We start from the raw sequence: 23473 nt of genomic DNA on the forward strand, positions 1-23473 counted from the left end.
GATGTCAAATACCAATGGCACACTAGCTGCAAATGGCTTTTTTTTTTTCCACTTAGATGTCGAAATTTGAAATTCAGTGGAGAGAATCAGAATAGACCAGAGTTGAAGTTACACAAGTAGTTTGATAAGTTGTGAAATGGCTTGGCAGAATATGAAATTGCTTTTGATCTCCTCCTGAGTTGGAACATGCACAGAGATAGACTGTTAGGACGCAGGTGAAACCTGGGCTGGGAAGAAGACGTACTGTGAACAGTACCTCCCTATGTGTACACTCTACTTACGTGTTATTACCGACATTGGGATATATGACTGCCATGAAATGTACTGCTACTCTAGCCAGCAGTGCTAATAAGAGGCTCAGTAATTTCTTTTCACATTTAAGGAATAGTTTAGCATGATGATATGTCAACTTAAGAAGAGAAATAATGTAGAATTCTTGCCTATATTATTAAAAGTCAACATATTTTTCATATAAGAGCAGTAGCTCCAGGTATTATTTGTAATTGATGTTTCTAGATTCCTACTCTGAAAATAAACAATGTACTGTTCAAAAACTTGAAGACATTTTTGCTAGTTTAGAAATACAAATTTGCATTTCAGCATCAAATAGGTTTATGTCTTTTAACTTATGTGTACTGTAATAAGCAGTGCAACTATTCAAGGCTTGAATTCTTTTTGCTGCAAATATAAGGAATAAAAGAAGGAGCATGTACCAGGTATTCACAAAATGAAAAAGCTGCTGGCTGCCACGTATCTCTAATACTGATTTTGCACCTGTTTCTATTGATAACCTTATGGCCTATAAACAAAAGCACTTTCAGGTTGGTTTAGTTTGGTTGAATTCCAGGAATCTGGTGGATAAAAAGTATGTATTTTCCAACATTCCACAGCTTTCTTTGGTTTCAGAGAGGAGTATAGGGAGACATAAAGAGGCAGGCATCAACATATCAGTCAAGGTGCAGAACTGGTATTTTATCATCTTGGTTATTCCTTGCTACTTTCAACTGTAGCCACCCACAGTGTGTCTTGAAGTACTGGAAATTAATGCTGATTAAAATGCCAAACATTTTTTTTAAGGTATAGCACATACCAAATTGGAAATAAAGTAATGAGGTATAAAATGTTCAGCCTGTTGTTTTAGGTGATGCTGTGGGGAAAAATGTCCTCTACACAAATAACATTACCAGTTGTCTCACTTTTATAAACCAAGCAGGATAAAAACAAAGAATAGTAGGGATTAAGATACAACAAATTAAATTTTCTTCATTAAAAATTTGCTTATTTCAGTGGCTGCCTCAACAGTTATATTGATACTGCAGTCTCAGTAGTAAATATCCAAGTGACTTCAATGGTTCGTGTTCATTTTATTCTTGCGTAGCTTAATCGTCCTTGTGGGATCCACAGGGTTCCTCTCTGTTGGTAGTGAGCTGATCACCATTTGTAAAAGCAGGCTTCTGCAGCATGAGACTTCCAATTATTTCTTTGGTTATCCTCGCTTAGTTTGCTTTAAAAATGAATTTAATATTCCTGTGTCTTCTGCTTCACATTTTCACATTTTCTCTTTATTATGACTGTGGCAAGAGCACATGACTCATGACAAGCTAGTTGTGCATGTGAAAAACTCTTACGGACTTATCCTCAGGAGCAAGATAAAGATCTCCTAGCTTTCACCATGCATTTTCAACTGCTTTGCAACTGCAAATCAGAGGTCCAGTGGGTTTAGACTGGCTCTTCCCTGTTTTTTGACACATGGATAAAGGTGTTTATCATCTGTCTCACAGTGTTTGCCTTCATTTAGATGAGTTGTTTCATTTGTCTCAGTTGTGAAGGGCTTTATTTCAGGAGTCATGGGATGAAGGAGGAACCATCTTCATAAAGTTAATGAATTCTTACTGTATTTTCTGTTTTCTAAAAATAATTAATAACATTGCAGGACTTATAAAGTAATTTAGAAGGGATTTTTTGTGTAAACTAGAAATTTCCATTTCGTTGTCTTTTTCCTGCGTTGCATTTTTTCTTGAAAATTAAACATAAAGGCTTGACAAACGATGTTGTGTCAAAAAATAAAATAAGAAATGCAGGCTGCAGCCCATTGGTTCATTTTGTCTGATGGATGATACTAACATTTCAAAATGTTGCTTCTAGAACTAATAAAAATGTCTCTAAGGGAATAAAACCTACAGCCTGTGGACTTTGCTGTCACTGTCCTAGCTAGCTAGGCCGTGGCAGTTAAACCTCAGGTGTAAAGGTTGGGGCCAGTTCTGCACAAGCTGCGCCTCACCTAGGAAATCCACTGCGCAGGCTGGAAGGGCTCACTCTCGCTTGTCTGTATGGACGGGCGAGGGTCGTAATGGTAAGTGACAAGTGCAGATCCAACCTTGCATGTGGGCAGACCAGCTTATGGGTCACTCGAGGTTGCGCAGGAGATGACAGTCCCGATTGGACACTTCCTGATTGCCTAAGCACCCTTTTTTTCCAACCAGATTTGCATATCACACTTGCCCTTGGTCATCGTGCTTGTAGTAAGCATGGTTAAAGCCCTTCCCAAATCTTCGCTCGTGAAGCCAAGCCATCAATCAATCTGCAGCCACATTTTGCGAGTAAGCATTGTTTTGCCATATGGCCCTGGCCAAGCTGAATATTTATTTCAGCAAAAGATAGACAGTAGTTCTGCTGAGAAGGAGAAAAACTTAGAGACTGTGCTTGGAATTTTGTTGAAACTCTCATACTAGTGATGGTCAAAGGCTGTTCTAAAGCAGCCTGTTCTGAGGTTAGCTTGACTGTGTTTAATTACATTAGTTTATTATGCTGGATGCATGAAGCCTTCCAGGAGAAGAAACGTAGTGGCTTTGGTGTGTTTGTGTGTGTGTTTGTGTGTGTGACAGATAATCACCTTCCTTCTAGAAACACCTCTGTAGTAGTTTTGAGAGGTTGCTGCCAGACGTTAAAGTGTGGGAGATGCAGGTACATTGGTTGCAGGAGAAGGGATATTAGGATGAAGAAGAAATGAGATGGAATAAAAAAATTCCAAAGCCATTTATCCCTACTCCCCTATATTGTGTAAGAGAAATATGAACAATTTCTGGCCACACAAAGAAACAAAAATATGCGTTCTGCATGCCATGGGTCTTCCCTTCTCTTCACTATATTCAGCCGAATGAGATTGTCTCTTTTGGGAGATGTCACAGAAAGGAAGACTTTTATCATTTTTACCATCTTTGGGCAAAGCAGTATTTGCATTCTGAGCTTTGTTTAATAGACTATTGAGCAAAGATAGTGATCTGTGTTTATGTGGCTTAACCTGAATAGAAGCCTTCGCCTTTGCTACCAGCCGGTGTTATCTGGTTTTAAATGTCAAGTATCCTTCTGTGTGCACAAAAAAGAAGATGAGATAGGATTCACATAGGTCCATGCTGGAAACAAAGTTATGGCTGCAGGAGATGGGTATTCACACCCCTGTGCAAGCTTTAAGGGCACCCACCAAAATGATCTACAGAGAGCACCTCTGATCAGAGCCTGTGATGTTGTATATTGTATTGAAGTCCTGACATTAGTCTTAAAGCTGAGACACTCCAGACTATTGCCTGATTATAGCACAGAGAAAGCTTCTTTATTCTAGGCATGTTTTCTGCTTGGTTTTTATTACAGTTGATATAAAAAAAAATCTCATTTCTTGTTCATAAGAAGACAGAGTTCTTCTCTAAAAAAAACCTTGACATACAGAAAGAAAGAAGAAAAAAAAAGAAAAAAAAAAACAAACAAACACAAAACCCCTCAGATTATGAGAACAATTAAAATTTTTCTATTCAAGTGACAAAAGAAAAGAAAAACAAAAGAAAAATGTTCTGGTAATAGCAAGCGGATTTCTTGTTCATCCTTCTGTTACCCACTGCTAATTAATCATGCCTCTTTCTCAAGCCTCCAGTGTGTAGTTGCGTGACATCTTCCTTGTTGATGCATGCACAACCTGAAGCTTTCCTAAATTTTTTCACGTCAGATTTAGAGAACGACAGCCTGGCCAGTAATATGTATGCTAATGCCAAGTGTCTGATGGATTTCTGGTCCCTGAAAGCAAAGCCAGGAGGATGGCCTTGCATTAGCAACACAGAAGATTCAGTCATAAGTCAAGCGATACTGAAATTCCAGGAGTGTGCGATGTCTATATGTGCACAGGCATGTCTTTTGAGTTCTTTGTCTTCTGCTTTCAAAATCCATCAGGTGTGCTTGGATCGAACTTTCACGCTGTATCTGGCAGAAGTAAGGGCCAAAAATCAACATTTTGTGGTTTTTTAATTAAAAATATTCAATTTATCCCCAAATCTGGAGTGGTATTGCCCAAGTAGCTTGAAAATAAATGAGTTGGCATGTCTAGTTTTAATCTCAGTCTAGGTGGAGCTTTGGATGGCAAGTTTTAACACACTCCAACAATTACTAGGGCTGCATGTTATTAATGGTCTCCTGGCAGAGAGTTTCCAAAATTAGTAACAAAAAATATTAATTGTTCTTTTACATAATGTATCTGTAATGTTTCGCAGAAGAAATGCTATGCAATTTATTGTAAAGTAATAATCTTACTAAATTATTAATAAGTTTCTTAAAGCAACATTTACAAGTGTTTTTTCATTGTCATATTTGTTACAATCTTGAATGAATTAATGGTAAAGGTTATAACAGTACTGTTAAGCTAAAATAAATTATGTTCTGAATGTTGCTGTTATTTACTGCTTAAACTTTGAATATGTGCAGTGCAAAAGAATTCAGACATCACATGTTAAGTTCAAATCCTGGGCCAAATATTTTCAGTGAGATGCACCTTTTCTATACTTGTTTAGTTTTGCACAATATTGCTCTGCATGTTATTCTTAACCTTAAACAAGGTGTGCATCACAAACTAGAAGCAATTACAGTAACTGAACCTACAGGTAGTTCAAGCGGAGTCCCAAAAGAAGAGAATTAACAGCAAGAGAGTAAGCGACTGAAATAAACATTTAATTTTGATGTGATGAACTTAAAACACAAAGCTAAAAGGTAGGTGACCTAATGTCCTGGAAGTAAAGAGAGAGAGATGGAGCACTGTAGAGAGAATAAAGCTTCTCATGGGACGTGACTCATGGACACTTATCAAGTAACACTACATCGACGCAGAAATATTGTAAGCAGCAAACAGCTCAGTGCTAGTATTGAAGTTCTGGCATGCTGCTTCCGTGTGCTGGTGTACAAATAAAGATTTAGAAATATTTAATTATGATTTTAGAGATCTGAGCTTTGGTATGTCATAATCAACCAAACCAAACATCTCTTTTTCATCTGCCTCTGGCTGCAATTTGCTAAATTTTAGATTGACTTTTTCATAGCAGGTCACATTACAGGGGAGAAGAGGGAGGAGGAATGTTTTCTTCTGTATAAGAGGGCAGTAGAGAAACACTGCTGAAGTGCTTTAGTCTAACTAAATATTCTGATTTTTTTTTTAATCAATTCTTTACAATCAAAAAGAAAATTTTGAAGGACATTGAAGACCATACTGGAAAATGCAGAGAAATTCCATGTAGGTGGGCTAGTTCCACCGTCTGATACAATGACATGTTTCTGTGGTGTCACTTAGTGATTATGTCATGTAAGAACAAAGCAATTAGGTTAATTTACACATTAATTAGTTGATTGATTTCTTTTTGTTTGGTCTCTAATGTGTTTGTTTAAAAAATCAAGCATGCTCTTCTCGAGGGGTTTAATTTCACTAATTAATATCTGAGTGCATACATTTCAACACCTGCCTTGTAAGTGAAACCATCTAATGAATACAAGCCTTCTGGTAGTTTGAGAGGACACTCACAAGGAAATAACACCTGAAGGGTTCCATGACTCTTTCATCTCCAAGGATATGTGGGAATTTGTTCTTAGTAAGTTGTTGGCCTCTATGCCAGTGGCATTTTTTGTAAGTTGATGCATTGACTTGTGCCATGTTCAGGGGAGAAGTGGAGGCTTTGAGCTTCTGGAAGGAAAGTGAGTTGTTCCTGAAACTTCTTTGCGGTTGGAAGCTTTCAGTCTCTTACATTCATTTCAAGGCAACATACGCCTGGATATGAGCTATTTATTTCACATTGGTACCTCGTACTCTTCGTAGACAAGATCCAGCTGTTTAGCTTAAAGTGTTAGAGCTACAGTTCTTGGGTAGTTGTTGCAGATGAAGTGATACATTTCACTCGTAAGAGAGAAATAGCAATATGTTTATTGATATAAACCAACGATTTAAAAATGTTTAATGGTAAATATGATAGCGGTTTAACAAGATTCAGCGGCAAGGTATACATGAGTATTTACTGCATAGAGAGAACTGACAGGGAGATCCTTGCACTGAATCATGAGTTTCAGAAAGGACCCCCTTGCTTTCTAAGCTCCTCCTCAGAGAGGAGTCTGGGGGTGGCTGGATCCAGACTTAGTCCATGGTTTATGTCTTAAGGATTATATATGCACAATGAATCTTTTATATCACTTAGCTAAGATTTCAAAGTTTAGCATGCTATTAATCATTTACATAGTATCTGATGCAATAAGGATTCTCCCGACCTTGGGGAGTAACCTGGGGAGGTGTCCCTATTCACGGGGAGATCCTGGTGTTCAGCTGCTGCCATGCAGGAGAGCTCAACCAGCCCTGGGCTGGCCACTATTTTATGGAGTAAGATTACTGACTTATATTTGCATACCAGCTGTATTTTGGGGTTGCTGTATGCTCAACTAGCCTTCAGCTGTTGAGCAAGACTTATGATCGTTAACTCTTGGGTAAGATTTGTGGACCTTAACTACTGTGATGTTAGCTATCTTCCCAGAGTCCAGCATGGCCAGATGCAACCATCAGACTATTGCTTAAGCAGAAAAGGGGGTGGGGGACAAGCAAACTGCTACAGTAGCTTTTATGAAGTTACTCTAAAAGGAAGTTTATTTTTTCTGTTCTATACACTTCATTTACGATCAGTTTTGGCTGGAGCCCAGCAAGTGTATGTTATTTGACTGTGGGAAAAATACGTATTATTTCATGTCTAAGTCTGCCCAGAACTGTTAATCATGAAGCAACAGATTTTACATCAGTGAACAAACTGAGCAAGATTTCTTTTTCAGTTCTTGCTTGAAAACACTGCTCTTTTTTATAAGTTCAACAACTGCTCTAAATGTATGGTTTAACTTTTAGGTTGCCTTTTGTGGAGTCAGGAGTTGGATGCAGTGATGCTCATGGGTCCCTTCCAACACAAGATATTCTATGAGTCTCTGTGATAATATGAAGCAAATATATGTATGCACATCCACTACTCAGCTAGCAGGAACACATGCTATTTGCAGCTGCTGTGCCAGAAACAGCATGAAGCCGCTTGTCAGCAAACTTCACTAAATAACTAGTGTATTTAATTAGCATTGATGTTAAATTTGTTATGTTTTGTTACTTTTCTTTAAAGCAGGCTTTTGAAGTCACTGTGGCTGTTAGTATGTTTGTAAATGGAGTTGGAAATTTTTGCGAAAGATTAGTTCCATAATGTTTTTTAAAAACCTTGAGAAGAATCATATTTAAGAATTAAAAAAACCTCTAGTGTATTGCTGTCTTTTAGGAATGCATATATAGTAGAATGAATATTCTGGATTTCTTTATAAATTATGTCCTTGAATCCATTACATGCTTTCGTTTTTTGGTCATAAAAGAGAATTTAACATAAAAGCTCTTTTAACAATAACATTAGGTTCCAACTATTTCATGTGATGATGAAATAGGATGGGGTTTAAAGTTGCACTTTCTTCCTGAGATATTAATCAAGTTCCCTGCATAAAGTAGATGAAAAGTATCCTCTGAATTTAAAACAAGTCTTTCCTATTCATTATTCTTAAACTGTTAGAGGGCAATGAGAAGGGATACATTTGTTTAATCATACACTTTCACCAAAATGAAGGTCCATTATGTTGGTTCCATTATAGAGTATTGAATGTTATCTTCATTCAGAAAGCTGTGTTTGTAATTACTGATTTATTTGGTAATTATATTATGTTACTGATTACATATTTAATTGTGTGAAAATGTACAGAACTAATAATAAATTTTAGGATTGCTAGTTGGAATTTTCTGAATACCACAGAGTTTTAACTACATAATTATTGTACAGACATCCCTTAACTCTTAATTGCTTGGCTTTGCTGATGTTTTAGTCCTCTTTCTTCTCATCCCTGGCATTCAACTGCCATCTAATCCTGTAAGCATGTGCATTTTTGCTAGTGGAGGAATATGTGTGACTATAGTATTATAACCTACAGGATGATACTTGAGGTGTATGTATCTGTTCTCAAGCCCTGCCATGGTCAAAAGCCTGTAATTGGACCCAGTCCAGGAAGATTTCCCTGAATCACTTGGCTATGGATAAAGGCAGGGTAGGGGTTGGGACGTCAGGAAAGCAAGCAGACTGCTAAACATATTCCACTTTGTGTATTTGGTAAATATTAATTAGCCCTTTAAAACTGACTTATGCATCTCCAATGAACCTCTCAGCCAACACAAAGTATAATGAATTGCCTGCTTGCATCACAAAAGTGTTCTTAATGCTTAATAGCTTCATCAAAAGGTAACATTTTGGTTTATGCAGTAGTAATACGATTAAGTGCTTCCCAGATATTTAAAAAATAGGTCAGGTAGGACTCAGAGTGGTTTGTCTCCTTTATAAAGTATATGATTTTTCCTCTTAATTGTCTAATTTTGGAAATCTATCTTACCTAATTCATGTCTGTGAATTCTTCCAGTTACTAAGCAAATACTTGTTGCAAACCCTGCTGTCTTTCCTATACTAACAGTTCTGTAGGTGCGTACCAGGCACAGAAAACACTTTTTTGTTTGTTTGTTTTGTTTTGTTGTTGTTGTTTTGGGTTTTTTTTTGTTGTTGCTGTTTTTTTTCTACTTGAAATAGACCTAGTTTAAACAGAATTTTGGAAAGCCTTGGTAACAAAAAAGCGCTGACCTGTAGTAGAATGTATTTGGTAATTTAAGTAAGGGAAACTAGGGTAGCTAAATGAAAGGAAAGCGCTTCTTGTGCTTCTTGGAATGCAATCATTATATCCAATATCCATCATGATTTTCCTTTTTTTTTTTTTTTAAAGCATGTTTTTAACCTCGTAAAAACCTGAAAGTTTTATGTTCTGTTTACACAGTTTCTAAAAGCAAGACACAAGCATTGAGAGCGAGAGCAAAGGTGAAGAGAAATGTTTTGATCTAGAAGGTGATAGTGGCTAAACAAATTTATATTTCTCCTTTCATCCAGAACTATAAAGTTTACTGGGCATGCTCGAATGCCTGTCTTCTTTAATAGATTAGACCAAAATTTTGTTGTTCTGGTCCTGAGTCGGCTGAGTTGGTCATCTCCATGGAGTGAGATTTGGAGAGGAAACTTAAGTACTTTTGGCTTTTATTTGTGCTCAGGCATTGTCCAGTCCAGAGTACATTGTGTTTACAAAGGTTGCAGTGACTTTGGTCATAAATGGTAGATTCATTCTCTGTCCAAATAAAAGCTAAGCCTTCTTTTGTTTATTTCCTAGCCAGAGATGTAAGGTGAGTTACTGCTTGCTTTTGTACGTAATTAAGCTGCAATTTATATTTCATATGCCAGTTATAGTTTCAAGAATGATCCCCTGCTGATATTTTTTTCCCAAAACCAGTTAAAAAGACTCAAATTCTACCAAACTCTCAGTGCCCAGGGAGCCTCATTTACTTTTCCTGCTTTGTCTGTAATGCTTTCTTTCCTTCTGTACTAAGAGTACTTGATATTGGAAGACTGGGGGAGCTTATTCAAGTAGGTACTTTTTTGAACATTATCTGATTCCTGTATGGTGTTACATTACATTGTTTGCATCACATTTAAATTTTCCTAATAGATTCCAGGAGGAAGAAAAGGACTGAAATCTTAAGTGTTGTGTTTTTGTGTGCTTGAGCTCTCGACTCATGTAGAATTTAGCGAAAGGAAATTAAGGTTTGATATGCCTTCAGCTGTACTTTTGCTGAAGCTGAGAATGGAAGGCTTTTTTAATTTTTTAAATTTGATTCCATATTTCAAGATCACCAGGTTCTAGCCCAAAGGAAATCTTTACGACATTGATAGAAACCTTAGTTTCTTAACTTATAGCAGTACTAGCCATTAGAGTTTGTGTGCACATTTGTGTGTGGTTGCATAGTTTGATTTGATAGTGACCGATACTGAACATTGTTTTTCTAAAGGCTGACCTTGTAAAATCGTAGCATCAGAGGACCAATAAATGATACATAGTTCTAAAAGCTGTAAAATGTCAATATGTACCTTATGACATGATGTAATTTAATATTCTGAGATGTCACCCTTAGAACTTCTGAATCATTCCCTGTTAGAAGTACTGTTGAAAAATCGTGTGAGACAGAGAGATATATGTTTTGATGCCAAAGAATGCTAATATGGGTAATTCTGTTCTGGTTACCTTTTTAACTTCTCAGTATTGCAAAGGCTGCATTGTCAGAACTGAGGAGTTTGGCAACTTTTACCCTCATTGAACAGAGCTTGAGGATATTTAGGCACCTAGCAGTACGTTATTTGATATACCCACTGGAATATTTAGGAACAGGCTTTTAAAAGTCAATGCCTCAGTCCTGCTACATATGGGGAAAGACTTTTCATTTTTCCAAAATGTGTCCATATATTTCAGTTGAAAGACATTTGGGGTAGACCATGTCTCTTACTAAGTGGGATTAGCAAGACATTACTTGGAGATTAAGACTCAGTCTGGGATGACTGTAGGGTTTGACTGTAACATACATCATTGTAAGAGAGCCACAGAGTGCTTTGAACTGAACTCTAGAAGTGTTTGAGGTAGGCAGATTTTTCTTTAAAAATCAGAAGTAACTGCTCTTTTGTGTCTTATATGGTCCCGCTGAGGGAACTTTCTCAAAATAGTAATTAGTGATTTTTCTAAAAGAGGATCCCTTTCATCTATTTGCTCCTGGTAAGGAAAAAGAAAATTCTGGATGGGAAAAGTGTGGTTTGAAGGTTGTCCTGATTTGTATGAAAAAGGATTTCCTGAAATAACCTGAATGACATTTTTCTGGTGCAGAAGGAACTGTGTTTCCTGGTGGGCCAAGTTATGAACAAGGAAGAGGTTTTTTTTTTACAGAAATACTCAGTGAAGATCAAGTGTAGATGATGTGCTTATATAGGAGTGCTTGTATGAATTTTGTAACTACACATATGTAAAAGTACATGTCTATGTATACACATGGTGCACTTGTATATGAATACAGTTGCACACTCAAACACTGAAAATAAGTGATTTAAGGCTTCTTCTAAAACTGTGCTTTAGAAGATAAGCCCTCAGAGAAGAAAGAAGGTATGTGCAGCTCTTCCCTTAGAGGCTGGGGTCTTTTGCTGTGTTTGCAGAGCCTTCCTAATGCCCACGGTGTTATGTGGGTTCTTTTCGGTTAAGCTGGTATCAGGAAGTGCAGACTCTGTGGGACCAATTGTATTAGGTTTGGCTAATTCTGCTATAGCAATGTCTTGAGTACCGCTGATGAAAACTAAGAAGATTAAACTCCACATAATCTGGGGATCTTTGTGTAAGTAAATTCAAATTATAATAAACTCTTCAAATCATTGATCTGAGGATCAGTAGGAAGGGAAGAATAGCTCAAACTAGCTCAAGTTGCAAATCTTTAGGTCTTTTTTTTTTTTTTTCTTTTTATATATATATATATATTTTTTTTTTCCCCCAGCAAAAAAACCTTAAAGATGCTTTGGAATAATAAAGTTGTTTTTGTTCTGCCTTCTTAAGGGAAAGAAGGTTTGAAAGGAGCTGCACAATGGTGTATCTTCCTCAGTTAGTTAACATGCAGTTGTGTTGGATTTATGGAGGCTATAAAAATGCTAAAGGTCAATGATTGATTATTTTAATGTTACACTTCCATTTCAATAAAGACTGCTTTTGAAATAGAACTCTTAATGGCAGTACTATTTTGCTAAATATGGATATTGTAGCTTCTGATTTTTGTATTCTTTAGAAATGAGGAAACACATTCATGGTGTTCACTGGGTATGTCCAGATATAAAGGAAACAAGCCAGCAGTCTAAAAGTACCATCTCAAATTGCACAGCTTTTCACCCTATTTTGCATTTACAAATTTGTAACAAATTTTCTGTGATTTTCAGACCTTATGCTGGCAGTAATGTTTCTTGACACTAAGATTGCTTTTCTCTTTTGTCGTTTTTGGTCCCCTTAGATGTAACATGCAGCTGATTAGAAAGTATTCCAAAGGCTTTACGTTGATTCCACATGAGCAGCTTGAATTACTGTTTCCTTATGACATTGGTCTAGAGGGCCGAGTTTTAAGTGTGCTGTCAGGCTTTGTCTGATCTTCATCACACAGAATATGAGAACCACTTATTATCTGGGAAGTGAAGTCTGTAATACCTGTGAGAAAATTAAGATCAGCTTTTTCTCAGCTGTGTTTTGCCACAGCTTCCACAGTTCATCTTGGACCTTTCTTTGGAACAGGCTGGCGGTTCTCTTGCTTAGGTGTCTGAGTGGGTTTCACATCTCAAGCTTAGAGCTTTATAGCTCCATAGCCGTGCTCAGAGATTTGAGGTGACATCTACATGAGACGGTTCGTATTGCACATCTACACCACTGTCATCTTCCAGAATGGAGCAGTCCCATCCAACCTGCCTGTGCTGACAACCAAACCATGACAGGGTATCATTTGGAAGAGTGATAGCTGGGTTGCCCCACAACATTTCAGAAGTGCTTTACCACTGACTGAATTTCAGTGCTCAGGGACATTTTCAGGTATAGTTTTATTAAAGTAGGGACATAGTCTAAGCATGTGTGTGTGTCGGGCAAATTTAGAGCTCAAACAGGAGCTATATATTTAAAAGTGATCAGATTACTTTTCTGAAATATTTGATGTTGATATTATAGAATTAATATAGCTCTCTTGAGGCTTTTAACCTACAGTTCCAGAAGTTTGTCAGAGATAACATTTGCTTCTGAAACATTTTTACTACAATAAACACATCTTTGGAAGGTAGAGGGGGCTGGTCATCTGTAAGGATCTCCTGCACTACCAATTGCTGAATCAGCCCCTTCTCCAACTTCAGAGGTAAAGAAGCATTTTACTACTAAGGAGAGAAGTCTAATTTTAATACAAATTCTTTTTTTCCCCCTTGCTAAATCTCTGCTGCTGCTTTGAGATGAAATGCAGTGGATTACTGTAATAATACTGTAATAGACCGCCTGGACACTGTTAATAGTTAACTTGATGAAATATCAGTGCTGGAATGAATTTAAAATGAGCTTTTTTCTGCAGCAAGTAGAAGGATTTGTATCAGACAATGAAGAGATTTTCTATCACAGATTAGTTAAATTCTATTCAGCTACTTCAGAGGTACTATATGATCTGAATGCTTATTATATACCAACTCTGCATCACCATTTTTTAGTAGCAATTGAGTTAGTTTTTAAACTCTTATGACCATGAGTGGCGGTATGTTATTATGGTGCTTTTCCTTACATTATTTAAATTAAATTACTAATTTCATTGTTTTATGAGAGTCTTGAAAAACCTGGATTAGAAAGTTTTAGTTGTTTTGGCAGTCATGAGCCATCTGCTCACAGCCATGATCTCTGGTGGTGCGTTCCTTGATCTAACATGTTGTACCTAGTGCACATGACATAGCTTGCAAATTATAAAAATGAACAACTCATAAAAGATAACTTTAGTAGCCTCATTTCCAGTTTGCTAGTATGCATTGGGAATTGCTTATCGTGAGAGATCACATTAATCCCTTTTTGTATGTGGTTCATGTGAAACCGAAGTTAACCAAGGAAAATGTCCTGTGGAAAAATATTCTTTATCCTGCCAAAATACAGCCATGCATAAAATTCAGGATGTGGTTTGTGTTGCATGAAAATTCAAATGGAACAGAAAATTGGAACTATACATTAATTGAATAATAATTGTCACTTTCTTCACCACTTATGCTAACATCTTTAATTTTAGTGAATTAATTTATTATGAATATGGGCATCACGCATTGCTGTTACAACGCTTTTATAATTTAGCAGTAATTAGTATACTACTATTGTACAGTGCAATCGCATTCTCAGATTTATTCTTCATTCAGGTTTGTCCTTTTTCCCTGCTGGTCAAAGAGAAAATAGGTGCAACACTGAAGTTGTGCATGCATTAATGCTGCAGAAGTCTCTATACACATAGAGTCACATTCTGTTTTACCAAAATGTCAAGTAATCTCTATTTAAATTATTTTTCTTCTATTAAAGTTTTGGCTGAATTTGTCTGATTGAATCTATGAACTCTAGATCATAGAAGCACAGAGGTGAGAAAGAAACTCCACAGGTTTCTGTTCCAAGCCCTTGCTCAAAGCAGATCCAATTAGAAAAGGTTGCTCAGTGGCTTGCACCATCATGTTATGAGTATTTCCAAGGTTGGGTGTCCCACAGCATCTCTGAGCCCCTGTTTCTCTGTTTGACCAATAATAAATAAACAGTTAAATAAATAATGTTCTTACATCTGTTCACAATTTCCTATATTCCAGCTTCTGTCCGTTGCCTTCCATTCTATTGCTGTGCATTCCTAAATAGAATCCATCACCTCTGCACCCTCCCAGTGCCTTCTCTTTTGAAGACTGAGCAAAATTGCCTCTTAGCCTCTCCTCATTTAGTATGTACTCTAGCCCTCTCAGCTTGTTGTTAGTCTTCACTGGACTTGCTTGAGCATGGCAAAATTTTATAGATAACTTGCTCTGATATTAAAGAAAGATGGTATATATGCTTTAAAATAGTGGTATTCTATTATCTCCAAAGTCCATCAAAATTTTTCTGCATCTTTCTGTTGTCTTTAAGGATTCTCAACCACAACTTACTGTTGTTTAGTTTTATGTTCTGCTTAAACAGTTTAAATGGTAACTAAACTTCAGTGAGTACAGATTGATTACATTTCAAATTCTATTATGCAGAAGAGTGGGTTCATCTTATGTCACTGGGCCAGCCCAGAGGGAGTATTTTTTTGGTGGTTTTCTTTTCCTTTTGAATGCTAAGTCAAAGCATATGGAAGAGCGTGATCTAGCTTTAGAAAGCACACCAGAGTTTTTGATTTTGTTTTTATTTTTGTTTTATAAAATGGAATTGAAATAAAATATACCTACAGCAGTTTTGCCCATAGGATATTTTAAGAAAATGGCTTTTTTTTTTAAGGGTGTGAGATAAAGCATGGTTTTTGTTTCTGTAGAAAATGGTACACTTATAAATGCATATTTTATTGCTAGCACCATATGGCTACATGTATGTTTTAAAGGCCATTCATGCCAGCAGGCTCAAAAAGTGAAGTGTAATGTGTCTTTAAGCTCAGAAAAACTGAAAGCCAAAAATTGAGTTAGTTTTCGTGTTTCAGTGTTGATCTTTGTGTTTTTTCTTGTAAGGAACCTATCTCTGAAGCTGTCAAAGGAGGTAGACCAAGGAGAACCCAGGTATCCTCGTGTTAGCCAGCTGGCTGGCAGCCCATCTGTGGAGTGGCCTTTTACCGGTCTGGAAGAAGGTGGAGGCATTGAATCTTTGCCCTTCAGACTGATGCTGCAAGACTGCACAGCTGTAAAGACATTGCTTCTGAAAATGAAGAGGGTTCTTCAAGAGGTAATCACCCAGTCATTTGTTAAATTAATAGCTTTCAGCATTAATGAGCTAAGCAGCAGAAAAGGGTCGGGAAAGTTTATGGACCTGATGTCTTAATATGGCTGGAATATATGGAATTGATGCAGAAGTATAAATAGTAGTGCCTCAACATGGTAGAGGTAAGAAAGCTTATACTATAACAGAATTTAACTGATACCACCATCTTGGTGTGCTGAGTAAGAAGTTTCTCTTTAGCTTTTAGCAAAAAGAGGGCAGAGGAGAAGTACTATATCAAAATAAACTCTATAGGTTCCCTCTAGTGTTTTAGAGCTTTTCAGTTTTCTCACTACAGTTGTTAATCAATACAAGGTCTGCAATTAGTTCAGAGGAGAGATGCAAAGAAAAAGAAATGTCCTTTTAAGTTTCAGGACTGAACTTAAAGATTACTAGCCTGAGTTTGTAAATGACTGTTTAAATAGGATTTCATAGGCCATTCTAACAATTTCAGGAGTCCTGACTAGTTCTATCCTGCTGTATTCTCCTGCTTCCCTCATGGGCTGCAAGTGTTGCTTTGAATTTTTTTTTTTACATCCAGTTCCCTTTAGCATTTTAGAAGAAATCAAATTATTATTAGGCTGGTTTGGGGTTTGGTTTTATTTTTTTGCCACTTTCCAGCTCTGGAGATTTGACATCTTTTTTGCAAGCTTTCAGTTTCATGTTAGTGAACTGCAATGTGTGTTGTCTTTGAGACCTACAAAGATATTTTTTTTAAATCTATGTAATTCATAGGATTACAGAATAATGTAGGTTCAGAGGTCCAATCTCTATGCCCAAAGCAAGTTCATCTTAGAATAGGTTACTGAAGGCCTTGTCTACTTAAGATTTTGGTGCCTTCGTGGGGTTTCTGCGTCATCTCTGGATAGCAGTTCCAATATTTGACTACATCATTGTAATTTTTTTCCCTAAGATATAATCAGAATTTCCCTTGTTGCAACTTCATTGTATGATTAAGTGCTAGTCACTTAACTGAGACTTTGTGGGTTGTTTTTTTTTTTTTTTGATTGTTGTTGTTTGGTCTCCTGGGATATTTGCTTGGTTTTTTTTTTCTTTTTTTAATGCTCTCTTTTCAATCATCTGTATATAAATTCAACAAATTGTTGGCCTGTCTGAGAAGGTTTGTCAAAATTTTAGCCTTAATAGTCATCCATTAGTCCTCTTAAATAGCATGTTTTTTGCTCTATGGCAAGCCTTATGCCTTTCAGTTTCCTTCAGTTCACTAGCAGCTTTATGTATGCTGTTGGGCTTCTTAATGGACTTCTGCTGAAACTGAAATTGAAATCATTAATTCTCCATCAGTTCCTGCTTATGCAGTGTCAGAATATAGAGTGCATTTAAAGCTGCTTTTCCCCTGAAAAGGATTTGTAACCATATTATATATGGAAATAAATAATAAGAATTATAATATTACATGACATAGCAGTTGTAACATTGAGCTGTTAACACTGAGAGCATGTTCTGTTGCTTCTAGTGTGAAAAATTCATGTCCAGTTACTAATACATCTTTATGTAACTAATTTTATTTTTTATCTTAATCATTCAGTGTTTTACTTCCTTTGTACCATGTAATTTCCATCCTCCCATTTGACTGTAACGCAGTGTGATTCTGTCCTTTCCTTTTTTTCTTGCCTTGCTTTCCTTTATGAAATCAAAATGGCCTTTTTTTTAATTCTACAGGTGGATGTTACATGCGATGCACTTATGTATGTGCTGTTATTTGCTTCCCTGTTTTTTGGCACCTTTGATATGGAATATTCCAGTAGTAGTACACATTGGTCTAGTATGCAGCTGAACAAAACTTACATGGCTAGAATGAAATGACCAATCTGATGATTATTGAAAACTTTTACTACCTTGAATTATTTGTATTTTGGTTTTAAGTGAGTTATTTGTATAATAGCAGGAATAGAAGTACTGTGCTGTATACATAGGAGTGTACTTTTTAGTAGCCTTATCTGAGAAATAGCTGACATGTAGTGCAATCTTCCAGTTATACTGATATAAGTGCACATACTAATTCTTGAAACAAAAAATTATTTTTCAAGGTCATGTTAAACTACACAGTTTTCGTATCTCCATAAAGAGTTATCAACCCCATCCACTGTACAGTGGGCAGCAGCTATGGTGTAATTGCAGGAAAGTGAAAGAGCAATAGCAACAAAATATTCACAAAAAATATATTCTTTAAAACAAATAAAAATTGTAGGAATTATTCCAAAAACAGAATAGGATTCAAAAGACAATGAGTAGCTAGTTTGAACAACCAAAGAGAAGATGACCTTGAAATATATCACAAATTTATATTGGAATGACACAACTTGATTATCTTTAGAAATCCAGAATTTTATACATTTATGTCACTTTTAAATTATTAGCGAAGAGTCCAGGAAAATATAATTCTATCAAATTGATATATTGTGTTGAAGAGTGTGATAAATAAGTCATCTAAGCATATTTGGCAGGCAGTTTCCATGGAGAAGGTACCCTACTTCCATTGTAACTAGATGTAATTTCTTTATCCAAAAATCACTTCCGCCCAAATCAATATTATAAATCAAACTCACAACAGTACTGAATTAAAAGATATAAAAGAAGCCCACTTTCCTTACCATGGAATGTTCACATATTTTTAGATGTAGTGGAATATAGGCTGTGGCAGGATTATACGGTATAGAAGTGAAATATTTTTTGGCTATAACAGTATTAAATATGTATATTTATGAAAATAACGTCACATATTTCACACAGTTTAAAAATATACAGAGCATACAGTCTACAAGGGGAAAAATTACGTATGAGTTATCAGGAAAAAAGCTGCAGTATTTCAGTTTCATAGCTGATGTTACCCGTAAAACAAGAAATTAGTGTTGTCTACACCTCTTTATTGAAAAATAAGACGTTAATTGAGTTAAAATACTATCCCTGTTATTCAATATAATCCTTCTATTTAAGCACTGAGCACTGCTTCTCAGGAATAATTTAATTATGATCTTCCAAAATGTAATACTAGCTAGTAAAATATATTTCTTTTTATCGTTGCACTTGCTTGTAATAGAAGAATCTAAATGGAAAAAGTGCATACAATATATTCTGTACTGTGCTGCAAAGTTATATAGCTGTGAGTTTAGCTTGTTATTAGTCTTACCGTGAAAAGGGGAATTGAAAACATGGCAGTAACTTGCAAGATTGAGAATGTTATTAGGTAATGTATTTAGTAAGACTAATGAATGATCATTCAATTAAGAGAATTAATTACCAGTTCACTTTTAGTGAAAAAGCCTTGAAAATGTTTACTAATAATTCTTTATAGCTTTGGCCATGCCAGTCTCATAAGGCAGATTGTTCCCTAATGTTTTGAGAATCTCATTGAACAAAGATGAAGAGAGCCTAGAGGACCCTGGCACATGAGCAAACTCAGTGATCCACTAGAAATTAATCCAAAAAGTATGTCTCACTCTATCTGGCAGCTTTTTGTTGGATATTCCATTCCTAACAGATAAATGTGCAATAAATGGAATAATCAAGACTTGGGGTTGCAAAGTTTCATGAAAAACTTCACCAGAGATTAGCGACACAGGCAGCTTGATGAAAGCCACTTCACCATATAAGACAATACAAGTTGTCATGTAGCTTGTCTGTGATTTACAAGTAGTTCTTGGTCTCTCTTTTCTCTCCATCTCACTTATGTTTATTGAACTGTTTGGGGTTTTTTTTTTCCTCGAAGTCTGCTTGGTGTTGATCTTTTTCTCGGTAGTAACTGCACTCATTCAAAAACAAAAAAGAAAAAAAAAACAAGCAAACAAAATAAAAAAGAATAATAATAATAAAAAAAAACTAAGTCAGGAGTGAGTTGGTTGAGGGCAGGTTTGCTCTCTCCTAAGAAATTAATTTTTCACTTTCTGACTTCAGAAAGGCCTTTCTGCTCTGAGCCAGTCTTAAACTCATAATCTGTGTCATCTTTCCTCCCCCATATGCTGTGCTTTCTATGTTTTATTACATTTGTGGCCGCTAATTGATTGCTTATAGTCAATGAGCTTCTAAAATTTAGACTGCAGCTTCTGCCTCACTTATTGCTATCAACAGTAATGAACATATAATGCCTCTTTCCCAAACAATATATGGGCTTTCTTGTACTCTTCCAGGTGAGACTGAAATTATTTCCATCCATTACCTTTTTTATGGTTTGAGTTATAGCTTACTGAGGCAATGTTGAAGGCTGGCTAATTGAGAGGACATTTAACGGCTTTGCCTTTGTGGAAATCATTGGTAGAACATTTTAGGCAAAGACATATGAGGAAAACTTGTATGGTTTTTGTATTGTGCCTGGCAAAAAAAAAAAAGGGGGTCTTTGTGCTGAAATAAACATAGTGGAAAAAATACAGCTATTTTAGGAAGGAATCCATTTAGTCAGTGGTGTAATGGGGTTTTGTTAAAACTTTAGATATTGAGATGAATGTCCCAGTAAAACCAAAATCTCATCCAAATTTAGGCTTATTTCTATAGGTCATATTTCCCCTGTATTCTTTTTGAAATATATAGGTTATCAAATACATAATTCTACTTTCAGATTTTTTTATGAGGCTATTAGAAGTGACCTTACTGGTTGCTAATCTAGACAATTAAGATACGTTGACTGTATGTTTGTGTAATTTGGAACGTAAATTATTCAGTGCATGGCCATGCTTCTTTCGCGTTCTGCAAAACACCATGCAGGCTGTGGAGCTTTAGAAATGGAAGCTAATTACTACAATTAGCAATAGGGATAAGTCATTCTGGACATATATTGCATACTGTGTTTTACTAATTAATCATTTATTTTACTGTGGGAAATTGCAGCTGTCTGTGGCTGTCATTAAAACTTAATGTGTCCAATACAGTGTGTTTAGATTACACTTGAAAAAATGACAGTGGCCGTGACAGTTGCCTGAGACTTGTAGGACAAAGTGAGACCACTCAGTCTGCAATTAGCCTGTTGGATATCACTGGCTACATTACTTCTCCCCATGCATCTTTCACCTCATCAGTAAAATATGCATAATTATAGAGTCTACTTTTATGCTGTGCTTGCAATCTACTAATGGAAAGTACTAAGAGAAAGCTACATGTTGTTTGCTGTATTTTGTAGCCTGATTGCTAAGCAATATGGAATTGGCCTTAAACTATGTTTTTTTAAGATATTAAAGCATTTTTGGTAGTTCACTATGGAAGGTGTTTACTAATATTGTCTTTTAGCCACTTAGGAAGCAATTGCAAGTTTAATACCGTGTAAAATACTTCAGGTTTTCTTCCTTTAAGTAACTTTGTAATTAACTATGCTAGCATTACTGATTTATTCAACAACTCTGCATTTAATGCAGTCCCTTTTATCAAGTATTTCGTGCTAGAAATTGGTAATTCCTTCATTTTAGGGTGTGTTGACACCCATAAATTAAAATAATTAAAAATGTACTAGGTTTAGTAATAGTATTTATTGAATTTATTTCATTTTCACTTGGAAATACACACTGGTATGCCCTTGCCCAGCTGCTTGCAAAGAGAGAGCAGAACACCCTATTGTCACACTGCTTGTGCATTTTCTAGTAGAATATCTCAGCGTAACAGAGAATATCGGGAGCCAGTCGATATAATCAGATGTTCTTTTTGGCAGCAAAGTTATTTTATTCTAAGATTATTCATTATTAGTGTATTTAATAGTAGAAAACAAACTGTGGATTCCTTTGTTCTTCAGGATCTCCATACTTTACAGCAGGTGCTCCTGAGAGTGTGTTCGTTTGCTAACACTCCATGAGTACTTAACAAGTGTGAAGTTACAGGCTGGGACTGGCACACAGCCCTTGAGTCTTGAGAAGTCACACTAATCTCAGCTCAACATAAAGAACTGAAAAAATCCAACTCAGTTATCAGGCCATGCCATTGCCTTCACTCAAAATAAAGTTTGTTTGCAGGCCACATTCAGAGTATTTTTGAGCCACACTTTGAGAATTACCAGTCTCAAATTAATACACTTATTTTTTTTAATGCTAAAAACCCGAAATATTTCTCTGGTCCATTTATGTTCTGTTTGTTCTGATGGCTTAATTTTTGTAAACTACGTATGTCTATGTATTGCAGCCTTACTGAAACCAGATCAACATGAAACATCATCCTTCCACAGCTAGATATTAGTATTGATTTACATGTCTGCTTCTAGGGAGGTGTGTTGCCTACTGGGGGCATGGATCAGGAATGTGGCAGAGAGGCTGCCTGCTCTAGTAAGTCCCACGGACTATTACCCACTCCTGGTGATACATGTGGGTGCTAGGGATATAGATAGTAGTAGCCTGGGGAGCATAAAGAGGGACTACAGAGCCCTGGGGGAGGTGGTTAGGGGCTCTGGAGCTCAGGTGGTCTTTTCATCAATTCTCCAGGATACAGGGGAGGACCTAAAAAAAGCTAGGAGGATTAGCCGGGTTAATAACTGGTTAAAAGGGTGGTGTCATAGTCAGGGGTTTAGGTGTCTTGAACACGGGACCCAAGCTTGTAGGCCAGGTCTAGTGGGGCCTGGTGGAGCTGGTCTGATAAAGAAGGGAAAGAGCAGTTTTGTTAGGAGGCTTGCCAGACTGGTCAAGGAGGCTTTAAACTAGACGTGTTGGGGGAGGGGGGCATCATTCCACCCCAACACACCCAGTCAGTTGCCAGAACCTATAATAAATGCTTGGAGCCATGTAGAGATATCCTAGCCGCTCCAGCCAATGAGCCAGCTTCAGTTGGAGCTCGGCTCAGATGCCTCTATACAAATGCCCGTAGCATGGGGAACAAACAAGAGGAATTAGAGATGTGTGCACATCTACAGGGGTATGATATAATAGGCATCACAGAAACATGGTGGGATGGCTCCTATGACTGGAGTGTTGGAACGGAAGGTTACAGGCTCTTTAGAAAAGACAGGCCTGGCAGACAGGGAGGAGGAGTTGCCCTTTATGTTAGGGATAGGCTGGAGAGTATGGAACTCTGTCTGGGGACAGGTGAGCAGTCCACAGAGAGTTTGTGGGTCAGGGTTAAAGGGAAAACAGCTATGGGAGACATTACTGTGGGGATCTGTTACAGACCGCCTGATCAAGGAGAACCTGCGGATGAAGCACTCCATAGACAGATAGGAAAAGCCTCACGCTCGTAGGCCCTTGCTCTCATGGGTGACTTCAACCACCCTGACATCTGTTGGAAGGACGGTACGGCCCGGCACAAGCAATCCTGGAGGTTCCTAGATTGTGTAGAAGACAACTTCCTTCTGCAAGTAATAGAGGAGCCGACAAGGAGAGGTGCCATGCTTGACCTCGTGCTCACCAACCAAAAAGGGCTCGTTGGAAATGTGATGCTCCAGGGCAGCCTTGGATGCAGCGATCATGAGATGCTGGAATTTGAGATCCTCAGGACAGTGAGAAGAGCGTGCAGCAAGCTCACTGCCCTGGACTTCAAAAGAGCAGACTTTGGCCTCTTCAGGAACCTGCTTAGTAAGCTTCCATGGGATACAGCCCTAGACGGGAGAGGGGCCCAAGACTCTTGGTTGATATTGAAGGATCACCTGGTACAAGCTCAGGAGAGTTGCATCCCAACCAGAAGGAAGTGCAGCAGGAGGGCCAGGAGACTTCCTTAGATGGATAAGGAGCTCCTGAGGAAAATGCAATTGAAAAAAGAGGCTTATAATAAGTGGAAGCAAGGACAGGTGTCATGGGAAGAGTACAGGGATGTTTGAGAAGCTAGGGACCAGGTTAGG

General features: G+C 37.1%; 1 protein-coding gene across 5 annotated transcripts in view; it reads left to right on the forward strand.

The window, feature by feature from the left end:
- The window catches only part of CCSER1 (coiled-coil serine rich protein 1), a 727634-nt gene that overhangs the window by 280415 nt on the left and 423746 nt on the right, over nt 1–23473 (forward strand). For all 5 annotated transcript variants that reach the window (XM_061477323.1, XM_061477292.1, XM_061477306.1 and 2 more), the window contains exon 7: nt 15474–15684. In XM_061477323.1, coding sequence (XP_061333307.1) covers nt 15474–15684 — 211 coding nt within the window. The remainder of the gene's footprint in view (nt 1–15473; nt 15685–23473) is intronic.

This window comes from Pezoporus flaviventris, unplaced genomic scaffold (genome assembly GCF_033815535.1).
Source record: "Pezoporus flaviventris isolate CSIRO_AGI_PZ_B2104156 unplaced genomic scaffold, CSIRO_AGI_Pfla_v1 ptg000002l, whole genome shotgun sequence".
Lineage (NCBI taxonomy): Eukaryota > Metazoa > Chordata > Aves > Psittaciformes > Psittacidae > Pezoporus > Pezoporus flaviventris.